The sequence below is a fragment of the Nerophis ophidion genome, linkage group LG19, assembly GCF_033978795.1.
Source record: "Nerophis ophidion isolate RoL-2023_Sa linkage group LG19, RoL_Noph_v1.0, whole genome shotgun sequence".
In the NCBI taxonomy this organism is placed as follows: domain Eukaryota; kingdom Metazoa; phylum Chordata; class Actinopteri; order Syngnathiformes; family Syngnathidae; genus Nerophis; species Nerophis ophidion.
Genome location: NC_084629.1, coordinates 13,946,722 through 13,970,592, shown reverse-complemented (window position 1 = coordinate 13,970,592; position 23,871 = coordinate 13,946,722). Strand labels below are relative to the sequence as shown.

Sequence of the window (23,871 nt, the reverse complement as noted above, 5' to 3'; positions counted from 1 at the left end):
TATTTTATTTGGTACATGGTGTAATGATAAGTGTGACCAGTAGATGGCAGTCAAACATAAGAGCTAAGTGTAAGCTGCACTATGATGGCAATATGACTGAAGTAAACAACACCATCATTTTACATGTTCCATTGAAAATATACAACATAACAGACAGCGCTCAAAAATCTATCAAAATGTTTTGGCAAGACTTTGGTAAGCTATGAAGCCACACCGCTTGATGTGCTTCAACATACGAGTATCATTATGGTGTGTGTATAGGTAAGACATTGTCTGCCATTTTGTTTCGCAATATTATGCAAAAGCAACTTTTCTTACCTTCTGGTACCTGCTGATTAGTATTTGGGATCTGCATAAATCCTGAAAAATTGCGCGCTTCCGCCTGTGTAGTCTGTGACGACGACATAGTTGATAAGTTTCTTCGTTTTCTCTATCTTCTTGTTATGTGGCATTCATCCTCCGCTGTTGCCAAATTTCTAATATAAACTAGTCCAAAGTTCTTACTTATATTTGTCAGTAAACTCACCATGAAAGTGCTAAAACATACCGGTGTAGTGAGTTTACATTATTCACCAAAGGAACTTTAGTTATTAGAGTTCCGGTCGGACGGTTTTTCACAGGACACATTTCCGGTGTTGTTGTTTCCGGATGAGGAGATGCTGCTCCGTTAGTGATTGAAGTAACGTCTGAATGTCATTAAAACAGTTAGCTCCATCTTTTGACACTTCTTCCACTCCCGTCCTTGCACGCTACACCGCTACAACAAAGATGACGGGGAGAAGACGCTGCCGAAGGTTAGCCACGTGAATAAGACCACCCATAAACCACACATTCGGAAGCAATGTCAGAAAACAGCTTAAAGATGATCTGTAAACCATAATCTATGCAACATTTTGACCAAAGAACCACCATTACATGTTAAGTAGACCACAACGAAGTGTTTTACATTTAGAAAAAAAAAATAGTAATATGACACCTTTAATGCGCCCTATAATATCCGGTGCGCCTTATACATGTAAAAAGATTTGTTTTTTTTTAAAAACAGACCATTCATCAGCAGTGCGCCATATAATCCGGTACGCCCTATGGTCCGGAAAATACGGTAATAAAAAACAAGACAAGTGAACAATAAGTGCTGAGCTGGTGAAGTGGAACATTTTCAAAGGGATTGTGTGTTTCTCTTTATCTTTTTGCGTATGATTGCCTCTAAAAAACTAATGTGTGTATTTCTTTTATTTTAAACCTGAGAGCAGCACATGTTACAAAATGTATTTTTGTACTTGCATTTCAGCCGTGTATGTCGCGAATGTGACACCGAGTGGGATGAATCTGGTAAAGCTGGAAATAGCTGAACATCCACTTTGAAACAAACACACACAGAACAAGGTCTGTTTCTACGGCAACTGCACTTACACGTCTAGTTCTTGTTGCTCCTCTTTTTCCGCCTTCACTCAAAGACGGTAAACAGCGGGAACTCTGCCTTGTCGGGTTGCAAAAGGTCTACCAGGAAGCAGACGGTACCCGACAGGCCTTCAAACAGACTGCAGGCGCTGGTCAAGGAGCACGAGCCCGCTTTGAACTCCTCGGTGAAGAGAAACTCCGCAAACCTTCAGTCGGGGGGAGAGAAAAAAATACATAACTATTGAGGAGACTAAAAGAGCGTCATTTATTAGGTACACCTGCGGTGCATATGCTTTGTCATTAGTCAAGGTGATGTCATACCACACCAGTCCAGTGTTTCCTAATACCGTTGGGCCGCAAACAAAAAAATATATACGTTTCTCAGGTGTGGTACGTATAGGCCGCAGCGGCATTCTGTTGTAATGCACTTTTCCACCACTTGTGGTAGTAAAGACAATATCAAACAAATAGAAGAAGTCTGGAGCAAAAAAAAAAAAAATCATAGAGTGAAGTGAATTATATTTATAAAGCCCCTTACATAGAGAAACCCAATATCTATTTTTTTACATTTAAACTAGTGTGGGTGACACTGGGAGCAGGTGGGTAAAGTGTCTTGCCCAAGGACACAACAGCAGTGACTAGGACGGCGGAAGTGGGGATTGAACCTGCAACCCTCAAATTGCTGGGACAGCCGCTCTACCAACCGAGCTACACCGCTCTAAGAAGATCCGTAAGCTCAAAAGTTATGACTAAAGTGATGAATCTGCATTTTCATATGCACTTAAATTTTATTGACGATTTAGAAACATATTCATTCAGATTTTTGATTTATTTTAGCACAACAAAGCTGTATGAACATTTATTTTTTGTCAGTTATTCACAAGTCCCGTCTTATGCAGTATATTTAGGTAGTACTTATTTTTCCAACCAGCCTGATGTAAACTTAAGGTTTATGTGTTAAATAATATTTGTGATTAACACATGGCTTCATATCATTTGACAAGGCTGGAAACTCTAAAGTCAGTGGTTCTCAACCTTTTTTCAGTGATGTACCCCCTGTGAATATATTTTTAATTCAAGTACCCCCTAATCAGAGCAAAGCATTTTTGGTTGAAAAAAAGAGATAAAGAAGTAAAATACAGCACTATGTCATCAGTTTCTGATTTATTAAATTGTATAACAGTGCAAATAATTGTTCATTTGTAGTGGTCTTTCTTGAACTATTTGGAAAACAAGATATAAAAATAACAAAAAAACTTGTTGAAAAATAAACAAGTGATTCACTACTCGGTTGGTAGAGCGGCCGTGTCAGCAATTTGAGGGTTGCAGGTTCGATTCCCGCTTCTGCCATCCTAGTCACTGCCATTGTGTCTTTGGGCAAGACACATTACCCACCTGCTCCCAGTGCCACCCACACTGGTTCAAATGTAACTTAGATATTGGGTTTCACTATGTAAAGCGCTTTGAGTCACTTGAGAAAAGCGCTATATAAATATAATTCACTTCAATTCACTTCACTTCAATTATAAATAAAGATTTCTACACATAGAAGTAATCATTAACTTAAAGTGCCCTCTTTGGGGATTGTAATAGAGATCCATCTGGATTCATGAATTAATTCTAAACATTCCATCACAAAAAATAAATCTTTAAGATCAATAATTATGGAACATGTCCACAAAAAATCTAGCTGTCAACACTGAATATTGCATTGTTGCATTTCTTTTCACAGTTTATGAACTTACTTTCATATTTTGTTGAAGTATTATTCAATAAATATATTTATAACGGATTTTTGAATTGTTGCTATTTTTCGAATATTTAAAAAAAAAATCTCACGTACCCCTTGGCATACCTTCAAGTACCCCCAGAGGTACGCATACCCCCATTTGAGAACCACTGCTCTAAGTAATCATTGAGTGCAGTTAAAATTAAGAGTACGATTATTTATTGTTAATATTTTAGTGGGCTCCGGGCCACTCTGTAGTGGGAATGTTGGGACCAGAGGTCAAAAAGGTTAAGAACCCCTGCACTAGTTCAAAGGCAGCCATCTTCTCCTGTTGTTTGAATGCCAGCCGATGTTTTAAGCAACATTCTTAACTGACATACAAGTGTAAAAAGAAGTGAAAAACAATGTACAACGGGATTAATCCGGACTAAAATAAAGTAAAACTACTCGCCCTTTGAAGATGCCTGACATACACAATGAAGAGGAAACAGGAAGGTATTATCATAGCAATACTGCCCCTCAGCGGTGTGAAATAGGTATTTCTGTAATGAATATATGCGTACAGAGGATGCATACAACTGCATAGTGACGCATTGACGACGTAACATCATATTCTTCATTAGTGTCAAAAATAGACATTTTTAATTGGTGTCTCAATTACTTGTGTTTATTTATCATTGTTGGGTGGTCTTAGATCAGGGGTCACCAACCTTTTTGAAACCAAGAGCTACTTCTTGGGTACTGATTAATGCAAAGGGCTACCAGTTTGATACACACTTAAATACATTGCCAGAAATAGCCAATTTGCTCAATTTGCCTTTAACTGTGTTATTATTAATAATTAATTATATTTATCTTGTGGAAACACTGATCATCTTAATGATTTCTCACAATAAATATATATTTTTGATGAAATGTTTTAAATAGGTTAAAATCCAATCTGCACTTTGTGTTAGAATATATATAACAAATTGGACCAAGCTATATTTTTAACAAAGACAAATCATTATTTATTCTAGATTTTCCAGAACAAATTTTTTTAAAGAAATTCAAAAGACTTAAGTAAGATTTTAATTTGATTCTACAGATTTTGTAGATTTGACAGAATATTTTTTTTGAATTTTAATCATAAGTTTGAAGAAATATTTCACAAATATTCTTTGTCGAAAAAACCAAAGCTAAAATGAATAATTACATTTAAATTTATTTATTATTCTTTACAATAAAAACATTTAATTTACTTGAACATTGATTTAAATTGTCAGGAAAGAAGAGGTAGGAATTTAAAAGGTAAAAAGGTGTATGTGTTTAAAAATCCTAAAATAATTTTTAAGGTTGTATTTTTCCTCTAATATTATCTTTCTGAAAGTTATAAGAAGCAAAGTAAAAAGAAAAATAAAATAGTTTATTTAAACAAGTGAAGATTTTCAAATTCTATTTGAGTTTTGTCTCTCTTAGAATTAAAAATGTCGAGCAAAGCGAGACCAGCTTGCTAGTAAATAAATAACATTTAAAAAATAGAGGCAGCTCACTGGTAAGTGCTGCTATTTGAGCTATTTTTAGAACAGGCCAGCGGGCTACTCATCTGGTCCTTACGGGCTACCTGGTGCCCGCGGGCACCGCGTTGGTGACCCCTGTCTTAGATCATAAACCCTATGAATATTTACTGCAATGTGTAACAAGTGTTTAAGGTGCATTTTCTTAGTCTAATTTACGCATGTAATTGATATCCAAATAAAGTATTTCCTACTGTGCCGAAGAGTCAGATACTTTTTAATGCTGCAGTTGTTCAATGGTTATCACCACGAAAACTCTTCTGTTGTGTCATCACAAAAAAAGCAAATCACACTTGTTGAGTTAATCCTTTACAGAGCTGGAGTCTTATGCAGGATGATTGTTTCGATTTTGTTGCACTTATGAGTCAATATTTGGTTGAACTCTGAGTTATACCACTTTTGAGGTGCTTGACTTTCTAGGTTCCAGTTTATCAGATTTTAAAATTTCATAGTGAATGGTCGTGGTTAGGGATCTACAGATATGTCTTTTTCCCTTCCGTTACTGATATCGGAGCCTTGATTGTTGGCCGATACCGGTATTAAACGGATACGATATCAGCAGGAATCATAGTACATACTCCTATTCTTTTGTAGTGTTGAACGTTGAAAAGGTTTGATCAAGCGAAATTAGTCGGAGAACAATGGTAGATATGAATTCAGCTTTTCTGACCAGTTGGTGCCTGTTTTCGTGTACTTGGGATCGCCATGAGCACTGAAAATTTGAAATCAAACTATAAAGGCATGGCGGAGATATTTATAAAACAATCCCACCTTCTTCCAAACTTGTTCCAAACTACCTGTTGAAAATGTAAGACTTCAGTGTGATATTTTGCCTTAGTTACGTCAGCGGACAACTCAACATATAGCAGAAATTTACCTGCTATTTTTATTCCGTTATAGTCAATAAGTCCCTTCTTTTCCATCCACTTGTTTTAGGGCAGACTGGCTTGTACATGCACATGCATCTTTAAATCATCCACTGTTGCTATGTCAAATAAAAAGTAGCGTATAGTTCTAAATTTGTTGCCTTGTGGTTAGAGTGTCCGCGCTGAGACTGGAAGGTCGTGAGTTCAAACCCCGGCCGAGTCATACCAAAGGCTATAAAAATGGGACCCATTGCCTCCCTGCTTGGGACTAAGCATCAAGGGTTGGAATTTGGGGTAAAATCACCAAATGATTCCCGAGCGCGCTCACACTGCTGGATGGGTCAAATGCAGAGGACAAATTTCACCACGTGTGGGGGACGGAAGAACTGGTCCAAACGCAGCAATACTTACTTATATTGTTTTCTAGTTGTGGAATATTAGAAAAATGTTTGATCATGTGAAATGACTCACAGGACAATGTTATGCATAAAAAACACTAACTTTATGACTAAAGTATGCTTTCGAAGCGGGGAGTTAATTTGTGTTTTGGTGACAACTAGCGGTCACAGTAATTCACTAAATTAAGCTTGTGACGCATTAGGTGGAATGATGTGGACACATTTGTTGCTGAATACTTTGAAATAGGATTCTGCCTCGGAGATTTTATATGTGTAAGTAATACGCAAGGGAAGGCAAGGGAAGGCAAGGCAAGTTTATCTATATAGCACATTTACAAAAACATTTTAAATTGGACCAAAGTGCTTTACAGGTTAAAAAGCAAAGAGCAAAACAAACAAAAATAAAATAAACAAAGAACATAAACAATGAATGAGCTAAAAAAAAAAAAAAGTGCAAAAGCAATACGGTAAATGGGGTCAAATAAAAAGTTAAAAAATATATATATATATAAATAAAAAAATTGCAAAAATAAAAATAATATATGTATATGTATAATTATTGGATGATTGTTTCTATTGACAATTGTTGTGTTTTTACACTGCAATATATATTCAATTAGGAGACTTACACGTATATCTAGGTTGTGTGCTAGGCTGTTCTGTAGCTGCTAGCTCCTAGTAGCATATAGCCTATCTTGTTTACCTTTTGTAAATGACTTTACATAATACAATGAAAGATGAAACTTGTGTGAATTTTGGGGGACAGTTAGATGTTAACTGGCTGTCCAGCTCTGGACAAGTAAAGGTGCTGCAGGATTGCTTGTATTGGAACTTATAACGGAGATTTTAGATGCAAGCCGATATCATGTGATACTGTACTTGACTTTTTGCTGATCTCAGAGTGTGCGGGGGGACCATTTTGGGGGGAAAAGAAGAATAGGGTTCTTGCCTTTGAGCCCGGTAGATGTATTTGGAGTTCCCGGTGAGGCGATACAGCAGCAGGAAGACATAAGCACTGCCGGCCACTCCGTGACAGATGCCCGGTCCTTTCTTCAAAAGACCTTTCTGCCACACCAGCTCTCCACTGCGAATGCAGGTGTCCAAGTACTGGGGCATTTTGTTTATCAGGTAGGCCTTGGCAAACAGATAGGCCACACCTGTGTGCCACAAAATGGCAGCATTGAGTGAAAAGTAGTTTTTAACATCAGCTAAGGAGGCTAAAATCATAAACAAGCTGCCAGTAAATCTTGTTCCACCAAGCAAAGCGCTTTGTTCAATTCCATGAAAAGTGGTGCATGTGTAGAGTAGGAATCGGTTAAATTTTGGTGAGGATATGATAAAAAGATACACATAAAACAGCTTATTTTTTTGATTACCGCACACTTTCATTGGGACCAAGTGTGGTAGTTAACAACCACGTCCAACAGATGGAGTTCCTACAGCAGCATTGGAGTGGAATATTGTATTTTATGCAGACTTGCCAACCTTGAGACCTCCGAATTCGGGAGATGGTAGGGTTGGGAGGGCGGGGTTTGGTGGTAGCTGGGGTGTATATTGTAGCGTCCCAGAAGAGTTAGTGCTGCAACGGATTCTGGGTATTTGTTCTGTTTTGTTTATTTTGTGTTACGGTGCGGATGTTCTCCCAAAATGTGTTTCTCATTCTTGTTTAGTGTGGGTTCACAGTGTGGCGCATAACTCTAACAGTGTTAAAGTTGTTTATACAGCCACCCTCAGTGTGACATGTATAGCTGTTGATCAAGTATGCAATGCGTTCACTCGTGTGTGTGTAAAAGCCGCATACATTATGTAACTGTGCAGACACGCTCTTGGTATGGAGGAAAAGCAGATGTGACGACAGATTATAGAGGACGCTAAAGGCCTACTGAAATGAGATTTTCTTATTTAAACGAGATAGCAGGTCCATTCTATGTGTCATACTTGATCATTTCGCGATATTGCTATATTTTTGCTGAAAGGATTTAGCAGAGAACATCGACGATAAAAAAGCCTTGCCTTTACGGGAAGTAGCAGACGATGTGCGCATGACGTCACGGGTTGTAGGGCTCCTCACATCCTCACATTGTTTACAATCATAGCTAGCAGCAGCTAGAGCTATTCGGACCGAGAAAGCGACAATTTCCCCATTAATTTGAGCGATGATGAAAGATTCGTGGATGAGGAAATTTAGAGTGAAGGACTAGAAAAAAAAAAGAAAGGCGATTATAGTGGGAGCGAGTTATATGTTATTAGACACATTTACTAGGATAATTCTGGAAAATCCCTTATCTTTCTATTGTGTTGCTAGTGTATTTTTGTGAGATTAAATAGTACCTGAACGTCGGAGGGGTGTGGCCACGGGTGTGTTGACGGCAGAGTCTCTGAGGGAAGTCACGGCAGCTGCATCAGGATGGAAGCTCCGCTGATGTCTCCGGTAAGAGGCGACTTATTACCACAATTTTCTCACCAAAAACTGCCGGTTGACATGTAGTCGGGATCCATGTTCGCTTGACCGCTCGGATCCATGGTAAAGCTTCATCTTCGGGAATTTTAAACAAGGAAACACCACCTGTGTTTTTGTGGCTAAAGGCTAAAAGCTTCCCACCTACATCTTTCTACTTTGACTTCTCCATTATTAATTGAACAAATTGCAAAAGATTCCGCTACACAGATGTCAGGAATACTGTGTAATTATGCGATTAAAGCAGACTTGGATCGGGCTGGGAAATAACGTCCGCTACAACCGGTGACGTCAAACGCACGCGTCATCATACGCGATGTTTTCAACACGACACTTCGCGGGAAATTTAAAATTGCAATTTAGTAAAGTAAAAAGGCCGTATTGGCATGTGTTGCAATGTTAATATTTTAAATATAAACTATCAGACTGCGTGGTCGGTAGTAGTGGGTTTCAGCAGGCCTTTAAGACTGTTGTGCGGACGCTATCCTTTGTGTGGAAATGGTTGATTGTCATGTCATGTACGGAATCCCCAAAGAGGGCACTTTAAGTTGATGATTACTTCTATGTGTAGAAATTTTTATTTATAATTGAATCACTTGTTTATTTTTCAACAAGTTTTTATTTTTATATAATTTTTTCCAAACAGTTCAAGAAAGACCACTACAAATGAGCAATATTTTACACTGTTATACAATTTAATAAATCAGAAACTGATGACATAGTGCTGTGTTTTACTTCCTTATCTGTTTTTTTCAACCAAAAATGCTTTGCTCTGATTAGGGTGTACTTGAATTAAAAAAATGTTCATGGGGTAAATCACTGAAAAAAGGTTGAGAACCACTGGTTTAAGGCACAGCGTGAACTAGAGCAGAGGCCAGTATTTAAAGGCCTACTGAAACCCACTACTACCGACCACGCAGTCTGATAGTTTATATATCAATGATGAAATATTAAGATTGCAACACATGCCCATACGGCCTTTTTAGTTTAGTAAATTGCAATTTTAAATTTCCCGTGAAGTGTCCAGTTGAAAACGTCGCAGAATGCTAACGTGTACGCATGACATCACGGACTGTTAGGAAATATTAGCGCTGTGCACAAACACAGCTAAAAGTCGTCTGCTTTAACCGCATAATTACACAGTATTTTGTAGATCTGTGTTGCTGAATCTTTTGCAATTTGTTCAATTAATAATGGAGAAGTCAAAGTAGAAAGATGGAGTTGGGAAGCTTTAGCCTTTAGCCACACAAACACATGGTGATTCCTTGTTTAAAATTCCCGGAGGTGAAACTTTACTATGGATCAGAGCGGTCAAGCGAACATGGATCCCGACTACTTGTCAACCAGCAGTTTTCGGTGAGAAAATTGTGGTAAAAAGTCGCCACTTACCGGAGATCAGCTGAGCTTGTGCCGTCCGTACAGCTGCCGTCAACTTCCATCAGACACTGGCGTCAACACACCTGTGGATACACCCTTCCGACTATCAGGTAATATTAAACTCACTAAAACACTAGCAACACAATAGAAAGATAAGGGATTTCCCAGAATTATCCTAGTAAATGTGTCTAAAAACATCTGAATCCGTCCCAATGCAATGGCGTTTCTTTTTTGTTTTGTTTTTTTCTAGTCCGTCACTATCAACATCCTCAAACACGAATCTTTCCTCCTCGCTCAAATTAATGGGTAAATTGTTGTTTTCTCGGTCCGAATAGCTCTGTTTGTTGGAGGCTCCCATTAAAAACAATGTGAGGATGTGAGGAGCCATCAACGGGTGACGTCATCGTCTGCGACTTCCGGTAAAGGCAAAACTTTTCTGTTAGCGACCAAAAGTTGCGAACTTTATTGTCGATGTTCTCTACTAAATCCTTTCAGCAAAAACATTGCAATATCGCGAAATGATCAAGTATGACACATAGAATAGACCTGCTATCCCCGCTTAAATAAGAAAATCTCATTTCAGTAAGCCTTTAAGGAAATATTGTATATTTACAGCACATTATATACAACAACTAAATTATGTTGCACTTTAATACTTTCTTGCTTGTTTAAATGACCACAAAAGTTAAGTTGTGATGGCTACTAAATTCCTATACAAGACACAATGCTATCAGTTGATTGGTCCCTTTCTTACTGTACAGAAAACAAGATTAAAAGTACGGTAATAAAAAAAAAAAAAAAAAAAAAGGAGTACCTGGAGCGCCGTGACACCAGTGGACCAATTCATTCTCCCTCTCGATGACCGCGCCCAGCTCGGCGGGCCAGTTGCAGTTCTGCTCCTGGTTCATGAGGAAGTCGACACTCTGCCACACCAGGTCCTCGTCGGCCCTGCTCAGCATGTCCTGGTAGCTCAGCAGCATCTGTAGCACCGACGATAGGCCGTGGGCTGCCCCTAGAGCGGAAAGTGGGGGGCGGGGCCAGAGAGGACATGCAGCCAAACCAAAGCAATGCATGCAAGAAAGCCCCATGCTGAACACACACAGATACACACAAAACCTGAAGCATACAATCATGGTGACAAAATGCTTGCAGTCGCTGACCAGCCCAGTAAGAAAAAAAAAATGTGGGAATACATAAGTACAAGGAAAGAGTTCTGCACTACCAGCATAACGTTTGTGTAGTAGGCAAAAATATTTGGACTTGTGTACAACTACAAAAAAAGTGCAATTTGTTCATCAGTGGTCATTTTTTCATTGGCCTAGTTTTATTTGTTTGTATTGTGATGTGCAAAATCATCAAGTGTATATAATTGTGGGAGTTCCTTGATTAATGCTGGGACACATGCAGGGAAAACAGTGCTGAGAATTGAACTAAAAGGAGACAAGACATGCAGCACGATTATAAGATCAGCAATGTTTTGTGCACTTTTCCTGGGTTGAAATGTTCCTCACTTTACTGTTAACCTCGTGCAAAAATGGTCAGGACGAACAAACTTAGCGTTAGAGTTACTGACGGCTCCTTTTGTTGTATACACATGCCACGATGCTAAAATTTAGACAGTCTAAAAATACTTTTTTGAAAGCTGTACTGGGAACACTACCGGTTGGACGTGACCTAAACACCTCCCTAGAGAGGCCTTCGGGTGGCATCCTGACCAGATGCCCGAACCACTTCATCTGGCTCTTCTCCATGTGGAGGAGCAGCGGCTTTATTTTGAGCTCCCCCCGGATGGCAGAGCTTCTCACCCTATCTCTAAGGGAGAGCCCCGCCACCCGGCGGAGGAAACTCATTTCGGCCGGTTGTACCCGTGATCTTGTCCTTTCGGTCGTAACCCAAAGCTCATAACCATAGGTGAGGATGGGAACATAGATTGACCGGTAAATTTATAGCTTTGCCTTCCGGCTAAGCTCCTTCTTCACCACAACGGATCGATACAGCGTCCGCATTACTGAATACGCCGCACCGATACGCCTGTCGATCTCGCGATCCACTCTTCCCTCACTCGTAAACAAGACTCCTAGGTACTTGAACTCCTCCACTTCGGGCAGGGTCTCCTCCCTAACCCGGAGATGGCACTCCACCCTTTTCTCATATTGGTGCTTATAAGCAGCATCTACAGACACGTATTACTAGTACAACATAATTAAAAAGGTCGTTTTTTAATAATAAGGGATCAGTGGTGGGTAGTAGTAAAGTTTAAAACTAGGAAAAATAAGGTTTATAATACGTGCTGTCATTTGTGTCAGTAATAAATGTTTACATTTCAGCCCACAATAATTCCACTTAAAACTAAAGAAAACAAGTTGCGGTAAGTTGTAGAAGTTTTTTTTTTTGCAGCTGCGCATATGCTAACATTAGCACTATAATAACATTAGACAAACAGAAGTCTGGAGCTAAAGTCATAAAGAAGCTTCTTAAGCGCAGAAAATATGATTAAAGTGGTGAAGCTGTATTTTCATCCATCCATTTCCTTCCGCTTATTCCCTTTGGGGTTGCGGGGGGCGCTGGTGCCTATCTCAGCTACAATCGGGCGGAAGGCAGGGTACACCCTGGACAAGTCGCCATCTCATCGCAGGGCCAACACAGATAGACAGACAACATTCACACTCACATTCACACACTAGGGCCATATGCACTTTAATTTTACTGACAGTTTATCTAAGAAATATTGATATTATCATGATTTACTATTAGTTTAGTTAAAATTTACTGTTAAACTACAAGTAGTTAAACTACAAGTAGTTTAAATATATTTATTGAATATGATTCAAATCAAGAGTAAATTACTAATTCAGTGTTAATATTTGAGAGGAACCTGTATTGATTGGAATTATTTTGAAATATCGACTATATTATTTATTTTGTGTTTTCATTGTCCATATCCCCATAATTTGACAATGACATATCTATTTTTTTTCCAGACAAGAGCATTTTACCAATACACATTAAGAATAAAATGTGCATATGTTTATAAACAATGCAAAGATGCATTTCAATCAAATGTGTTAGTTTATTGTACAAACAATGGGACAAAACAATGCACATCTTTATGGATTAAAAAAAAACTTATACTTGCCCTTGGAAGGACATGTGCAACCATAAAAACAATATTTAGATTTTGCAGTAAAAAACTGTCAATTTTACAGTAAAATATATGGTGATTTTACACAATATTACTGTAAAAGGAAAAACGGTATTATAAATTTTTAAGATAAAATTCTAGCAAATAAGCTGCCAGTTTTTTACAGTACAATCTATTGTCATTTTTACATTGTACATTTAGATTGAAACCTGTGTTGAAAACAACAGTCAAGCTATTTTTTTATTATGATCATTTTTATGTTAACTAGCAACGTTTGAAATGTACGATAGTATTATATTTGTTGCAATATTATATAATATCAAAGTTGAAAATATATGCAATTGCATGGAAAACGTGTTTTTTTTCTGTCACAATGGAGAGACAGAATGCATTTTGCAAGAAAAGACAAAAGTACTTTGACGCATATAATTTTAAGGCTTTCATTGGCCACGTTAAGTATTGAGCTTTTAGTTGACACCTGTGGGTTGGGATGAAAAGCCGTTAGGGTCAGAATAAATGATGTGATTCATCAAAGTGTGCACATGATTAATGCAATATTTTTTTGTGATTAATCACGAGTTACTCAAGTAAAAGTATAACGTATGTTGCATTGTAACTACTCCTCGTAAAGGACAAGCGGTAGTAAACGGATGGATGGATGGATGGATGGGTAAGTGTAGTCCATTACTATCCACCTATTGCCCTTCGTTCTTTACAGTTAAAGGCCTACTGAAACCCACTACTACCGACCACGCAGTCTGATAGTTTATATATCAATGATGAAATATTAACATTGCAACACATGCCATTACGGCCTTTTTAGTTTACTAAATTGCAATTTTAAATTTCCCGCGAGGTATCCTGATGAAAACGTCGCAGAATAATGACGCTTATGTTGACGCGTGCTTGTGACGCTATAGGTTGGAGCGGACATTTTAGCCCAGCACCACACACGGCTAAAAGTCGTCCAAATTAATCGCATAATTACACAGTATTTTGGACATCTGTGTTGCTGAATCTTTTGCAATTTGTTCAATTAATCATGGAGACTATAAAGAAGAATGCTGTTGGTGGAAAGCGGTGGATTGCAGCTGCCTTTAGCAACCGAAACACAGCCGGTGTTTGTTTGTTGTGAAGCTTTAACAACAGAGCGGTCAAGCGAACATGTTTCTCTACCACATGTCAACCAGCAAGTTTTTGGATGAGAAAATTGTCGGTTTTTAGCGGAGACGTCAGCGGAGTTTGCGTCCTCCTGCAGCAGCTGTCAAAAAGGCAGCTTTGATTTTGGCTCCTCCATTGGCTTCCATCAGAGACACTGGCGGTCACCGCAGCCCTCCGACTTTCAGGTATGACTTTATAATCTCACTAAAACACTATTTACACAATAAGCAGATAAGGGATTTTCCAGAATTATCCTAGTAAATGTGTCAAATAACATCTGAATCGCTCTCACTGCCGTGGCCTTTTTTTCCCTCTTTTTTTCTAGTGCTTCACTCTAACTTTCCTCATCCACAAATCTTTCATCCTCGCTCAAATTAATGGGGAAATCGTCGGTTTCTCGGTCCGAATCGCTCTTGCTGCTGATGGCTATGATTATAAACAATGTGAGGATGTAAGGAGCCCTACAATCCGTGACGTCACGCGCACATTGTCTGCTACTTCCGGTACAGGCAAGGGTTTTTTATTAGCGACCAAAAGTTGCGAACTTTATCGTCGATGTTCTCTACTAAATCCTTTCAGCAAAAATATGGCAATATCGCAAAATGATCAAGTATGACACATAGAATGGACCTGCTATCCCCGTTTAAATAAGAAAATCTCATTTCAGTGGGCCTTTAAAGTAAATACATTTGAAAATAGCTGACATCATGACAGATGCGTAAACAATAGTATTGTTCTTACCGAGGTACTCCGTCCCATAGAAGGAGTACATGAGGGGGAACGGCTTTCTCTTCCTCTTCGCATATTGCTTTCCGGACTCGATGATGGCCGCGCAAATGGATTTGATTTGATCCTTGCTGAGAATCTGCAGAATAAACAGACAAAAATGCAGGCTATGAATGCCCCTGTTGATACACTATATATCCAAAAGTATTTGGCCACCCATCCGAATGATCAGAATCAGGTGTCTTAATCACTTGGCCTGGCCACAGGTGTATAAAATCTAACACTTAGGCAAGGACACACTTTCTACAAACATTTGTGAAAGAATGGGCCGCTCTCAGGAGCTCAGTGATTTCCAGCGTGGAACTGTCATAGGATGCCACCTGTTCAACAAATCCAGTCGTGAAATTGCCTTGCTCCTAAATATTCCGAAGTCAACTGTCGGCTTTATTATAAGAAAATGGAAGAGTTTGAGAACAAAAGCAACTCAGCCACCAAGTGGTAGGCCAAGTAAACTGACAAAGAGGGGTCAGCGAATGCTGAAGCGCATAGTGCAAAGACTTTCTGCAGTCAGTTGCTACAGCGCTCCAAACTGCATGTGACTTTCCAATTAGCCCGCGTACAGCACGTAGAGAGCTTCGCGGAATGGGTTTCCATGGCCGAGCAGCTACATCCAAGCCATACATCACAGAGTCCGATGCAAAGCGTGGGATGCAGTGGTGTAATGCACGTCGCCACTGCACTCAAGAGCAGTGGAGACGCCTTCTCTGGAGTGATGAATCACGCTTTTTCATCTGGCAATCTGATGGACGAGTCTGGGTTTGGAGTTTGCCAGGAGAACGGTACATTTCGGACTGCAATGTGCCGAGTGGGAAATTTGGTGGAGGAGGAATTATGGTGTGGGGTTGTTTTTCAGGAGTTGAGATAGGCTCCAGCACCCCCCGTGACCCTAAAAGGGACAAACGGTAGAAAATGGATGGATGGGTTTGGCCGCTTAGTTCCAATGAAAGGAACTTTTAATGCTCCAGGATACCAAAACATTTTCGAAAATTCCATGCTCCCAACCTTGTGGGGTGAGTTTGGAGCAGGCCCCTTCCTCTTCCTACATGAATGTGCAACAGTTCACAAAGCAAGGCCCATAAAGACATGGATGACAGAGTCTGGTGTGGATGAACTTGACTGGCCTGCACGGAGTCCTAACCTGAACCCGATAGAACACCTTTGGGATGAATTAGAATGGAGACTGAGACCCAGGCCTTCTCGACCAACATCAGTGCGTGACCTCAACAATGCGCTTTTGGAAAAGTGGTGGAAAATTCCTATAAACACACTCCGCAACCTTGTGGACAGCCTTCCCAGAAGAATTGAAGCTGTAATAGCTGCAAAAGGTGGACCGACATCATATTGAACCCTATGGCAGTGGTTCTCAAACTTTTTTCAGTGAAGTACCCCCTAATCAGAGCAAAGCCTTTTTGGTTGAAAAAAAGAGATAAAGAAGTAAAATACAGTGCTAAGTCATCAGTTTCTAATTTCTTAAATTGTATAACAGTGCAAAATATTGCTCATTTGTAGTTGTCTTTCTTGAACTCCCGTATTTCCTTGAATTGCAGCAGGGCATATAGTATGCGCGTGCCTTGAATTACTGCCGGGTCAAACTCGCTTCCCAAAATAATTAGCGCATGCTTAGTATTACCGCCTGGTCAAACTTGTGACGTCATGAGTGACACTTCCCCTGTAATCATTTTCAAAATGAAGGAGTTTCAATACCGGTAATTTGAAATCGCATAAAGGGAAGAAGATTAAGAGCTATTCAGTAGGATTTAAGGTCCAAGCTTACATCACACTCAAATTTGTACTGCATACTTCTGGTAGGTGCCGGAGTGAGAAGAGGTTTTAAAATAATTAGCGCATGCTTACTTTTACCGCATGCCTTTGGTAAGCGCAGGAGTAAGAAGAGGTTTTAAATAATTAGCGTCCCGGTTGCAATTCAAGGTAATACAGTATTTGGAAAAAAAACATATAAAAATAACTAAAAACTGGTTGAAAAATAAACAAGTGATTCAATTATAAATAAAGATTTCTACACATAGAAGTAATCATCAACTTAAAGTGCCCTCTTTGGGGATTGTAATAGAGATCCATCTGGATTCATGAACTTAATTCTAAACATTTCTTCACAAAAAAATACATCTTTAACATCAATATTTATGGGACATGACCACAAAAAATCTAGCTGTCAACACTGAATATTGCATTGTTGTTTTTTAGTTTTTTACAGTTTATGAACTTACATTCATATTTTGTTGAAGTATTATTCAATAAATGTAGCTGAGATAGGCGCCAGCGCCCCCCGCAACCCCAAAAGGGAATAAGCGGTAGAAAATGGATGGATGGATGGATGGATATTTATAAAGGATTTTTGAATTGTTGCTATTTTTTAAAATATTTTTGAAAAAATCTCACATACCCCTTGGCATACCTTCAAGTACCCCCAGGGGTACGCGTACCCCCATTTGCGAACCACTGCTCTATGGGTTAGGAATTGGATGGCACTTCAAGTTCATATGGGAGTCAAGGCAGGTGGACAATTACTTTTGGCAATATAGTGTATGTTCAAAAAAATTATCAATAGGACACATTAGCAGATACTGCGTCAAAAAAATCATAACTGGGAAATACGAGGGTATATAACTTAATAAAATAAGTAACCTACATTTGGACTACATTTGGGCTTCACGGTGGAAGAGGGGTTAGTGCGTCTGCCTCACAATATGAAGGTCCTGCAGTCCTGGGTTCAAATCCAGGCTCGGGATCTTTCTGTGTGGAGTTTGCATGTCCTCCCCGTGACTGCGTGGGTTCTCTGTGGGTACTCCGGGTCTTCCTCCCACTTCCAAAGACATGCACCTGGGGATAGGTTGATTGGCAACACTAAAAATTGGCCTTTGTGTGTGAATGTGAGTGTGAATGTTGTCTGTCTATCTGTGTTGGCCCTGCGATGAGGTGGCGACTTGTCCAGGGTGTACCCCGCCTTCCGCCCGATTGTAGCTGAGATAGGCGCCAGCGCCCCCGGCGATCCCAAAAAAAGGGAATAAGCGGTAGAAAATGGATGGATGGATGGCATTTGGACTATTTAAAGGAGTTTTTACCTCAATGGCCAGCTTTTGCCTGAGGACCAAGGCGGCGCACAAGTAGCCTGCCCGGCCCACAAACAGCTCATCAGAGCCACACTCCAGGAAACGAATCGGCGCGCACACCTCCCACAGGCTGCGGAATTTCGTCAGCGGCTTGACGAAGTCAGCCAAGCCGAAGGACTTGTATATCATCGCGGCCACGGCGTAGATGCCCGCCCCGCCGAGCAGGAAGGCGGCACGCATGTTCTGGTCCGGCTCCGCGTCCACGCAGCGCACCGACACGTCGATGATGTGCTTGGCCGTCTTGAGGTACGTGTCCCTCCGCTCGGAGAAGAGGGGACATTCGCTGACGTGATACAGCATGTACGCCACCCCGGCGGGACCGTCGTACAGCCCGCCGTCGTAGTCGCACACGTCATCGGGCACCTTTTTGAGGATCGTGTCCACCATAGCCACCACGGCATCGAACCCGAGCTGACCCGACGGCAGCGCGCCCTTGTAGTCCGTGAAGCGGTTAGCGAAGCAACGTGCGTTCTCCATGCCCGCTGGAAGACTGCTTATTATAATAAAGATGCAACCGAGGACAGGTGGATGGTGGATCGATCCAATTGTCAATGAGGATATTACTAAAAGATAATTGGGTCGATACTAGCTTGATGATCGATATTTTTCCCCATCCTTTTTGAATATTTTAACAAATATTTGTGGATTGTGTTGTGTTGTTCATAGTGTGACATTGTTATTATTATTATTTTTTTGAATCAGAATTAACAAATGAAGGGCAAAATCACAAAATAATTACAAGAACAATGACAAAAAAAAGTGGAGGGTGAATCAATCCAAGTGTCGATACCATCAACACTAAGGGTGTTATTAACATATAATTCAGGGGTGTCAAACGTACGGCCCGAAGGCAGGATTAAGCCATCGACCAAGATTTATCCGTATAAAAATTAACCTGAAATTTTTGAATGAAAGAAACTGCTGTTCTAAATCTGTCCACTGGATGTCGCAACAGCAATTATTTGTATCTTTGTAAATGCTACTGTCAGGCTTTCTCCTGACAGTTTGTCTATGTTTTAGTTTTTTCCTCTGCATTTGTCTGTTTCCTCTGTGTTTAGTATCTCCTGTCTTTAGTTCCTGTCTAGTGCTCTTATTTTGTCAGCTTCCTGTCTTGTTCCCTGAGTGCTGTGTTCCTCCTCAGCTGCGGCTGATTGGCACCTGGCCACACCTGTTGCCAATCAGCCTGCTCCTATTTGTACCTGCTTTGTTTTGTGTCAGTTGCTGGATCATTGTATTGTCATTGCCATCTGTCATGTCGTTTTTATTACAGTTACTACCTGTCGTGCTACATTTTGTCCTGGTCTTCGTAGCGGTAAGCTGTTTCTGTTAGCATTAGTTATTTCCAGTTTTTCTGTTTGCTATCCACTACCTTCCATGCTAAAGTTCCTTTTTGTTTTCTAGCTTCCAGTGCTAGCTCCCTTAGTTTGTTATTCCGCCCACGTGCTTTGATTGATTGATTGATACTTTTATTAGTAGATTGCACAGTTCAGTACATATTCCGTACAATTGACCACTAAATGGTAACACCCGAATAAGTTTTTCAACTTGTTTAAGTCGGGGTCCACGTTAATCAATTCATGGTAAGGTGCTTGCTTTTTGTTTGTTCTTGTTTAGTTTTAATTAAATCATGTTTTCATATTCTATGCCTGCCTCCGTCTCTGCATCTTGGGGTTCATCAACAACAAATAACTGTGACAGCTACATATGTACAAAATAAACCACATGATGTTAGTACATCAGAAAAGGAAAATTAGCAAACTACAAAATATCCTGTAATTTGATTTTGATTTTTTTTTTAATCTTGAAAGATTGAAAACACCAACGAGTTGACTAATGAACATCACATAATTTATTCAGAAAATATAAATAACGACAAATAAATTAACTGCAACATGTAAGTGTAAAAACCCTCCAACAACATTATGATTTGTGCATTTTCAGAATGTGCTTGTTTTATTTTTAAACAAAGAAAACAATCCAAAGTTGTCTTTATTTTTAAGTTATCGTTTTTATGATCCGCTGCCCGGATCATATTATAAGGTTTTTGAGTCTTTTGTGTTTTCTGTTGGTTTTGGACTCCTTCGGTTCCTGTTTGTGCACCTCTCAGTTGGTCACCAGAGTTAATTAATATTTTTACCTGCCGCTTGTTCCGGACGCACACCTGTGTTTTGTAATCACTGACATAATTTAAGCCTGCCTTCTCCAGTCAGTCAGTCTGGCTTCCTAGTTTTTCTTCCTACAACAAGTAACGACGTTCTGTTTCCTGCTCGCTACCGGCTAGCTTCCACGCTAGGCTCTTTATTTTCTAGCTCCCATGCTAGCTCTTCTAGTTGTTTGCCTTAAGTGCTATGAGCACGTTTTTCTTTCTTCTGTCTGATTTATTTCTTAATAAATCATTTTTCCTACCTGCACGCTGTGTCCAGAACTCGTCTGCATTTCTGGGAGAACGAGCCCCGCATCACCATGCGTCCGGGTCGTTACAATCATGCCGTGATTTTACCAGTCCGGCCCACTTGGGAGTAGATTTTTCTCCATGTGGCCCCCCGATCTAAAATGAGTTTGACACCCCTGATATAATTGGATTGATACTATTGCTTTGTGAGCAATAGTTTACCCCTTGTCTTTTAATATTTTCACAAATATTTGCATTTTTTGTTGTTCAATATTTTGTTAGAATTAAAGGCAAAATTATCAAATAATTCCAAGAATTTCAATCAATATCAAAGTGTGAAGGGTGGATCGATACAAATACCAAATATCGACACTTGGGGTAGTATCAATATAGAATTGGAGCCATATTCGCTACAACTGCATAACTACGGGGGTTCCATTATCACCCCGTGGTGGTGGAATACTATATCAGTCGTTACACATGCTCGGACCTTCCTGAAATGTTTCATGGTAGGTCGGGGTGTTGGGTGGGACATACTACTGCGGCACCCTTATTGCCCCCTTGTAGTGGAAAATTATGACAGTCAAAACTTCCGTCCGCATGCTCCAATCTTCCGGAAATTTTTAATAGTGGGCCTTTTTCTCTCTGGCACTCAGAGGGCGGACGCTCCCCTTTCCTCTCCCTTATCGCTCCTGCTTGCTTCTTTGTCTTGTCTTAACTTTCTTGTTGCCTCTTTTTGCACTGCTCTCCAAATCTAAACATTGAAACTATTTAACTTGCCTCATTGAGATTGACAAGATCTTGGGTTTAGGGGAACCTGTTTGACGTGACGCAGCGGTTGTTGCTGGACACACGACAGACTCTTGGAAGGAGTGCCACGTGCGTTTCAGTCGAGGACGTGAAGGTATCCACCTATTCGGAATTATGACAACAAGACATCTGCTGACTGGAGTAAGCGTTGCTCTGGTTTGTCGACAAATTGGAAGTTGCTGGCAGTCTTCAAAGTACCCCAAAGCTGCCACAAATGATTGGAGGATGCGGGAAGAACTGTGGACACTCTTGTGATTTGGATAACAAGGGACTGTCTGCCCCGTAGGATGAATTTTGAAGACCAGTCATACAAAATTTAGAGTGAAAAGCAGATATAAAGGCCTACTGAAACCCACTACTGATAGTTTATATATCAATGATGAAATATTAACATTGCAACACATGCCAATACGGGCTTTTTAGTTTACTAAATTGCAATTTTAAATTTCCCGCGAGTTTTGTCTTGAAAACGTTGTGTAATGACGTGTGCGCAAGACGTCACAGGTTTTTAGGAAGTATGAGCGCTGTGCACACACACAGCTAAAAGTTATCTGCTTTAACTGCATAATTACACAGTACTTTGGAGATCTGTGTTGCTGAATCTTTTGCAATTTGTTCAATTAATATTGGAGAAGTCAAAGTAGAAATATGGAGTTGGGAAGCTTCAGCCTTTAGCCACACAAACACACAGTGATTCCTTGTTTAAAATTCCTGGAGGTGAAACTTTACTATGGATCAGAGCGCGGTCAAGCGAACAAGAATCACGACGGAATGTCAACCAGCAGGTTTCGGTGAGAAAATTGTGGTTAAAAAGTCGCTTTTTACCGGAGAAAAGCTGAGCTTTTTCCGTCCATAGCTGCCGTCGACTCCCCTGAGACACTGGCGTCAACACACCCGTGGACGTACACCTCCCGACTATCAGGTACTATTTAACTCACTAAAACACTAGCAAAACAATAGAAAGATAAGTGATTTCCCAGAATTATCCGAGTAAATGTGTCTAAAAACATCAGAATCCATCCAAATGCAATTGCGTTTTTTTTGTTTGTTTTTTTCCCAGTCCGTCGCTATCAATATCCTCATACACGAATCTTTCGTCCTCGCTCAAATTAATAGGGAAATTGTCGTTTTCTCAGTCCGAATAGCACTTTTTGTTGGAGGCTCCCATTAAAATCAATGTGAATATGTGAGGAGCCCCCACACTTGTGACGTCATCGCCTGCGACTTCCGGTAGAGGCAGGGCTTTTCTCTTAGCACCGAAAGTTGCAAACTTTATCGTGGATGTTCGCTACTAAATCCTTTCAGCAAAAATATGGCAATATTGCGAAATGATCAAGTACGACACATAGAATGGACCTGCTATCCCCGTTTAAATAACAAAATCTAATTTCAGTAGGCCTTGCATACAAAACATTCTAACTTGGATTGTTTCTCTGGCTTGGAGACTCTCCCGAAGGACAGTGCGGCAAAGACACAGCGAACTCCCTTCTTGTCTCACATGGACACACACCTGTTGTTGACTTTGGACTGACTGACGACTGCACGACACCAAGGTCGCGGAACAGAGTCACGCGGCAGGCTTACACACACATGCATCCACAGAAAATATACGCCACACACACATATCCCACCCCCCATCCAACGCCCTTGATGAAAATCTCTTAAGGGTGATAGACTGCTGGGCAGCGCCCTGAAGAGCTGCAGCCTGCCACCGTGGCCCCCACTCCCTTACACATGCTCCAATCTTCCTGAAATCTCAGCTGGTGGGTTGGGGTGTTTGGTGCTACATAACTGCTTTACGACAGTAGCAGTAATATCTCTCCCTTGTGGTGGAAACATATAAACATATTGACTTCTTTACACATACCCTGAACTTCCTGAAATATTTTCTGGTGGGTCAGGGCAGCGTGAAGGATGTGACCGCAAGCGTCATGCGTGCCGGCTGACAAGCATGAACCCCAGCGGGACTCGGGTGGTGAGGGCCCGTTCAAAGCTGATTGCAGCTATAATTAGGGCCCGAGCAGCGGAGCAAGCCCCGCAGGGGAAATACAGAGAACCGGGAAGGCCGACTTGCGTGAAATCCCTAGTGCTAGAAGTTTAAATTTCGATTTATTTTGGAGGAAACAAAATAAAAAATGCAGATTGAAATGTACATTTTGACACTTTAAGAATGTTTACTGTTTTGTAATGACAACAGTTGGACCCAGGAACATATTTTAAATTTTTTGTTACGTTTATAACAATTTATAATAATAAAAAGGTCCTGAGTTCGATCCTGCGCTCGGGATCTTTCTGTGGGGAGTTTGCATGTTCCGTGACTGCGTGGGTTCCCTCCGGGTACTCCGGCTTCCTCCCACTTCTAAAGACATGCACCTAGGTATAGGTTGATTGGCAACACTAAATTGGCCTTGTGTGTGAATGTTTCCTGTCTATCTGTGTTGGCCATGTGATGAGGTGGCGACTTGTCCAGGGTGTACACCGCTTTCCGCCTGTGTGTAGCTGGGATAGGCTCCAGCACCCCCCCGTGACCCTGTAAGGGACAAGCGGTAGAAAATGGATGGATGGATGTTACGTGTTACTTTGCTGTGTTGGATCCGCTTTGGACTGGACTCTTGCGACTGTGTTGGATCCATTATGGATTGAACTTTCACAGTATCATGTTAG

At 40.5% G+C, this 23,871-nt stretch overlaps 1 protein-coding gene across 1 annotated transcript; it reads right to left on the bottom strand.

Moving 5' to 3' along the window:
* Nucleotides 1-1,215: 1,215 nt before the first annotated feature.
* On the bottom strand, nt 1,216-18,524 carry LOC133538002 (lanC-like protein 3). The gene is made up of 5 exons (XM_061879219.1): nt 17,958-18,524; nt 14,830-14,953; nt 10,600-10,797; nt 6,900-7,107; nt 1,216-1,607 (listed from the first exon to the last, which is right to left on the bottom strand). Exons 1-5 carry the CDS (start codon nt 18,480-18,482, stop codon nt 1,448-1,450), a joined length of 1,215 nt encoding a protein of 404 aa, XP_061735203.1. The 5' UTR covers nt 18,483-18,524; the 3' UTR covers nt 1,216-1,447.
* Between the last annotated feature and the right edge of the window lie 5,347 nt (nt 18,525-23,871).

What these genes read in the sequence shown, in the direction of transcription:
- LOC133538002 (XM_061879219.1), bottom strand. Translation starts at nt 18,482, where the DNA reads ATGGAGAACGCACGTTGCTTCGCTAACCGCTTCACGGACTACAAGGGC. An exon ending in GGCAAAAGCTGGCCATTGAG is followed by an intron (nt 14,954 to 17,957) that starts GTAAAAACTCCT and finishes TTTATTCTGCAG; the next exon opens with ATTCTCAGCAAGGATCAAAT. An exon ending in CTGGTGTCACGGCGCTCCAG is followed by an intron (nt 7,108 to 10,599) that starts GTACTCCTTTTT and finishes TGTGGCACACAG; the next exon opens with GTGTGGCCTATCTGTTTGCC.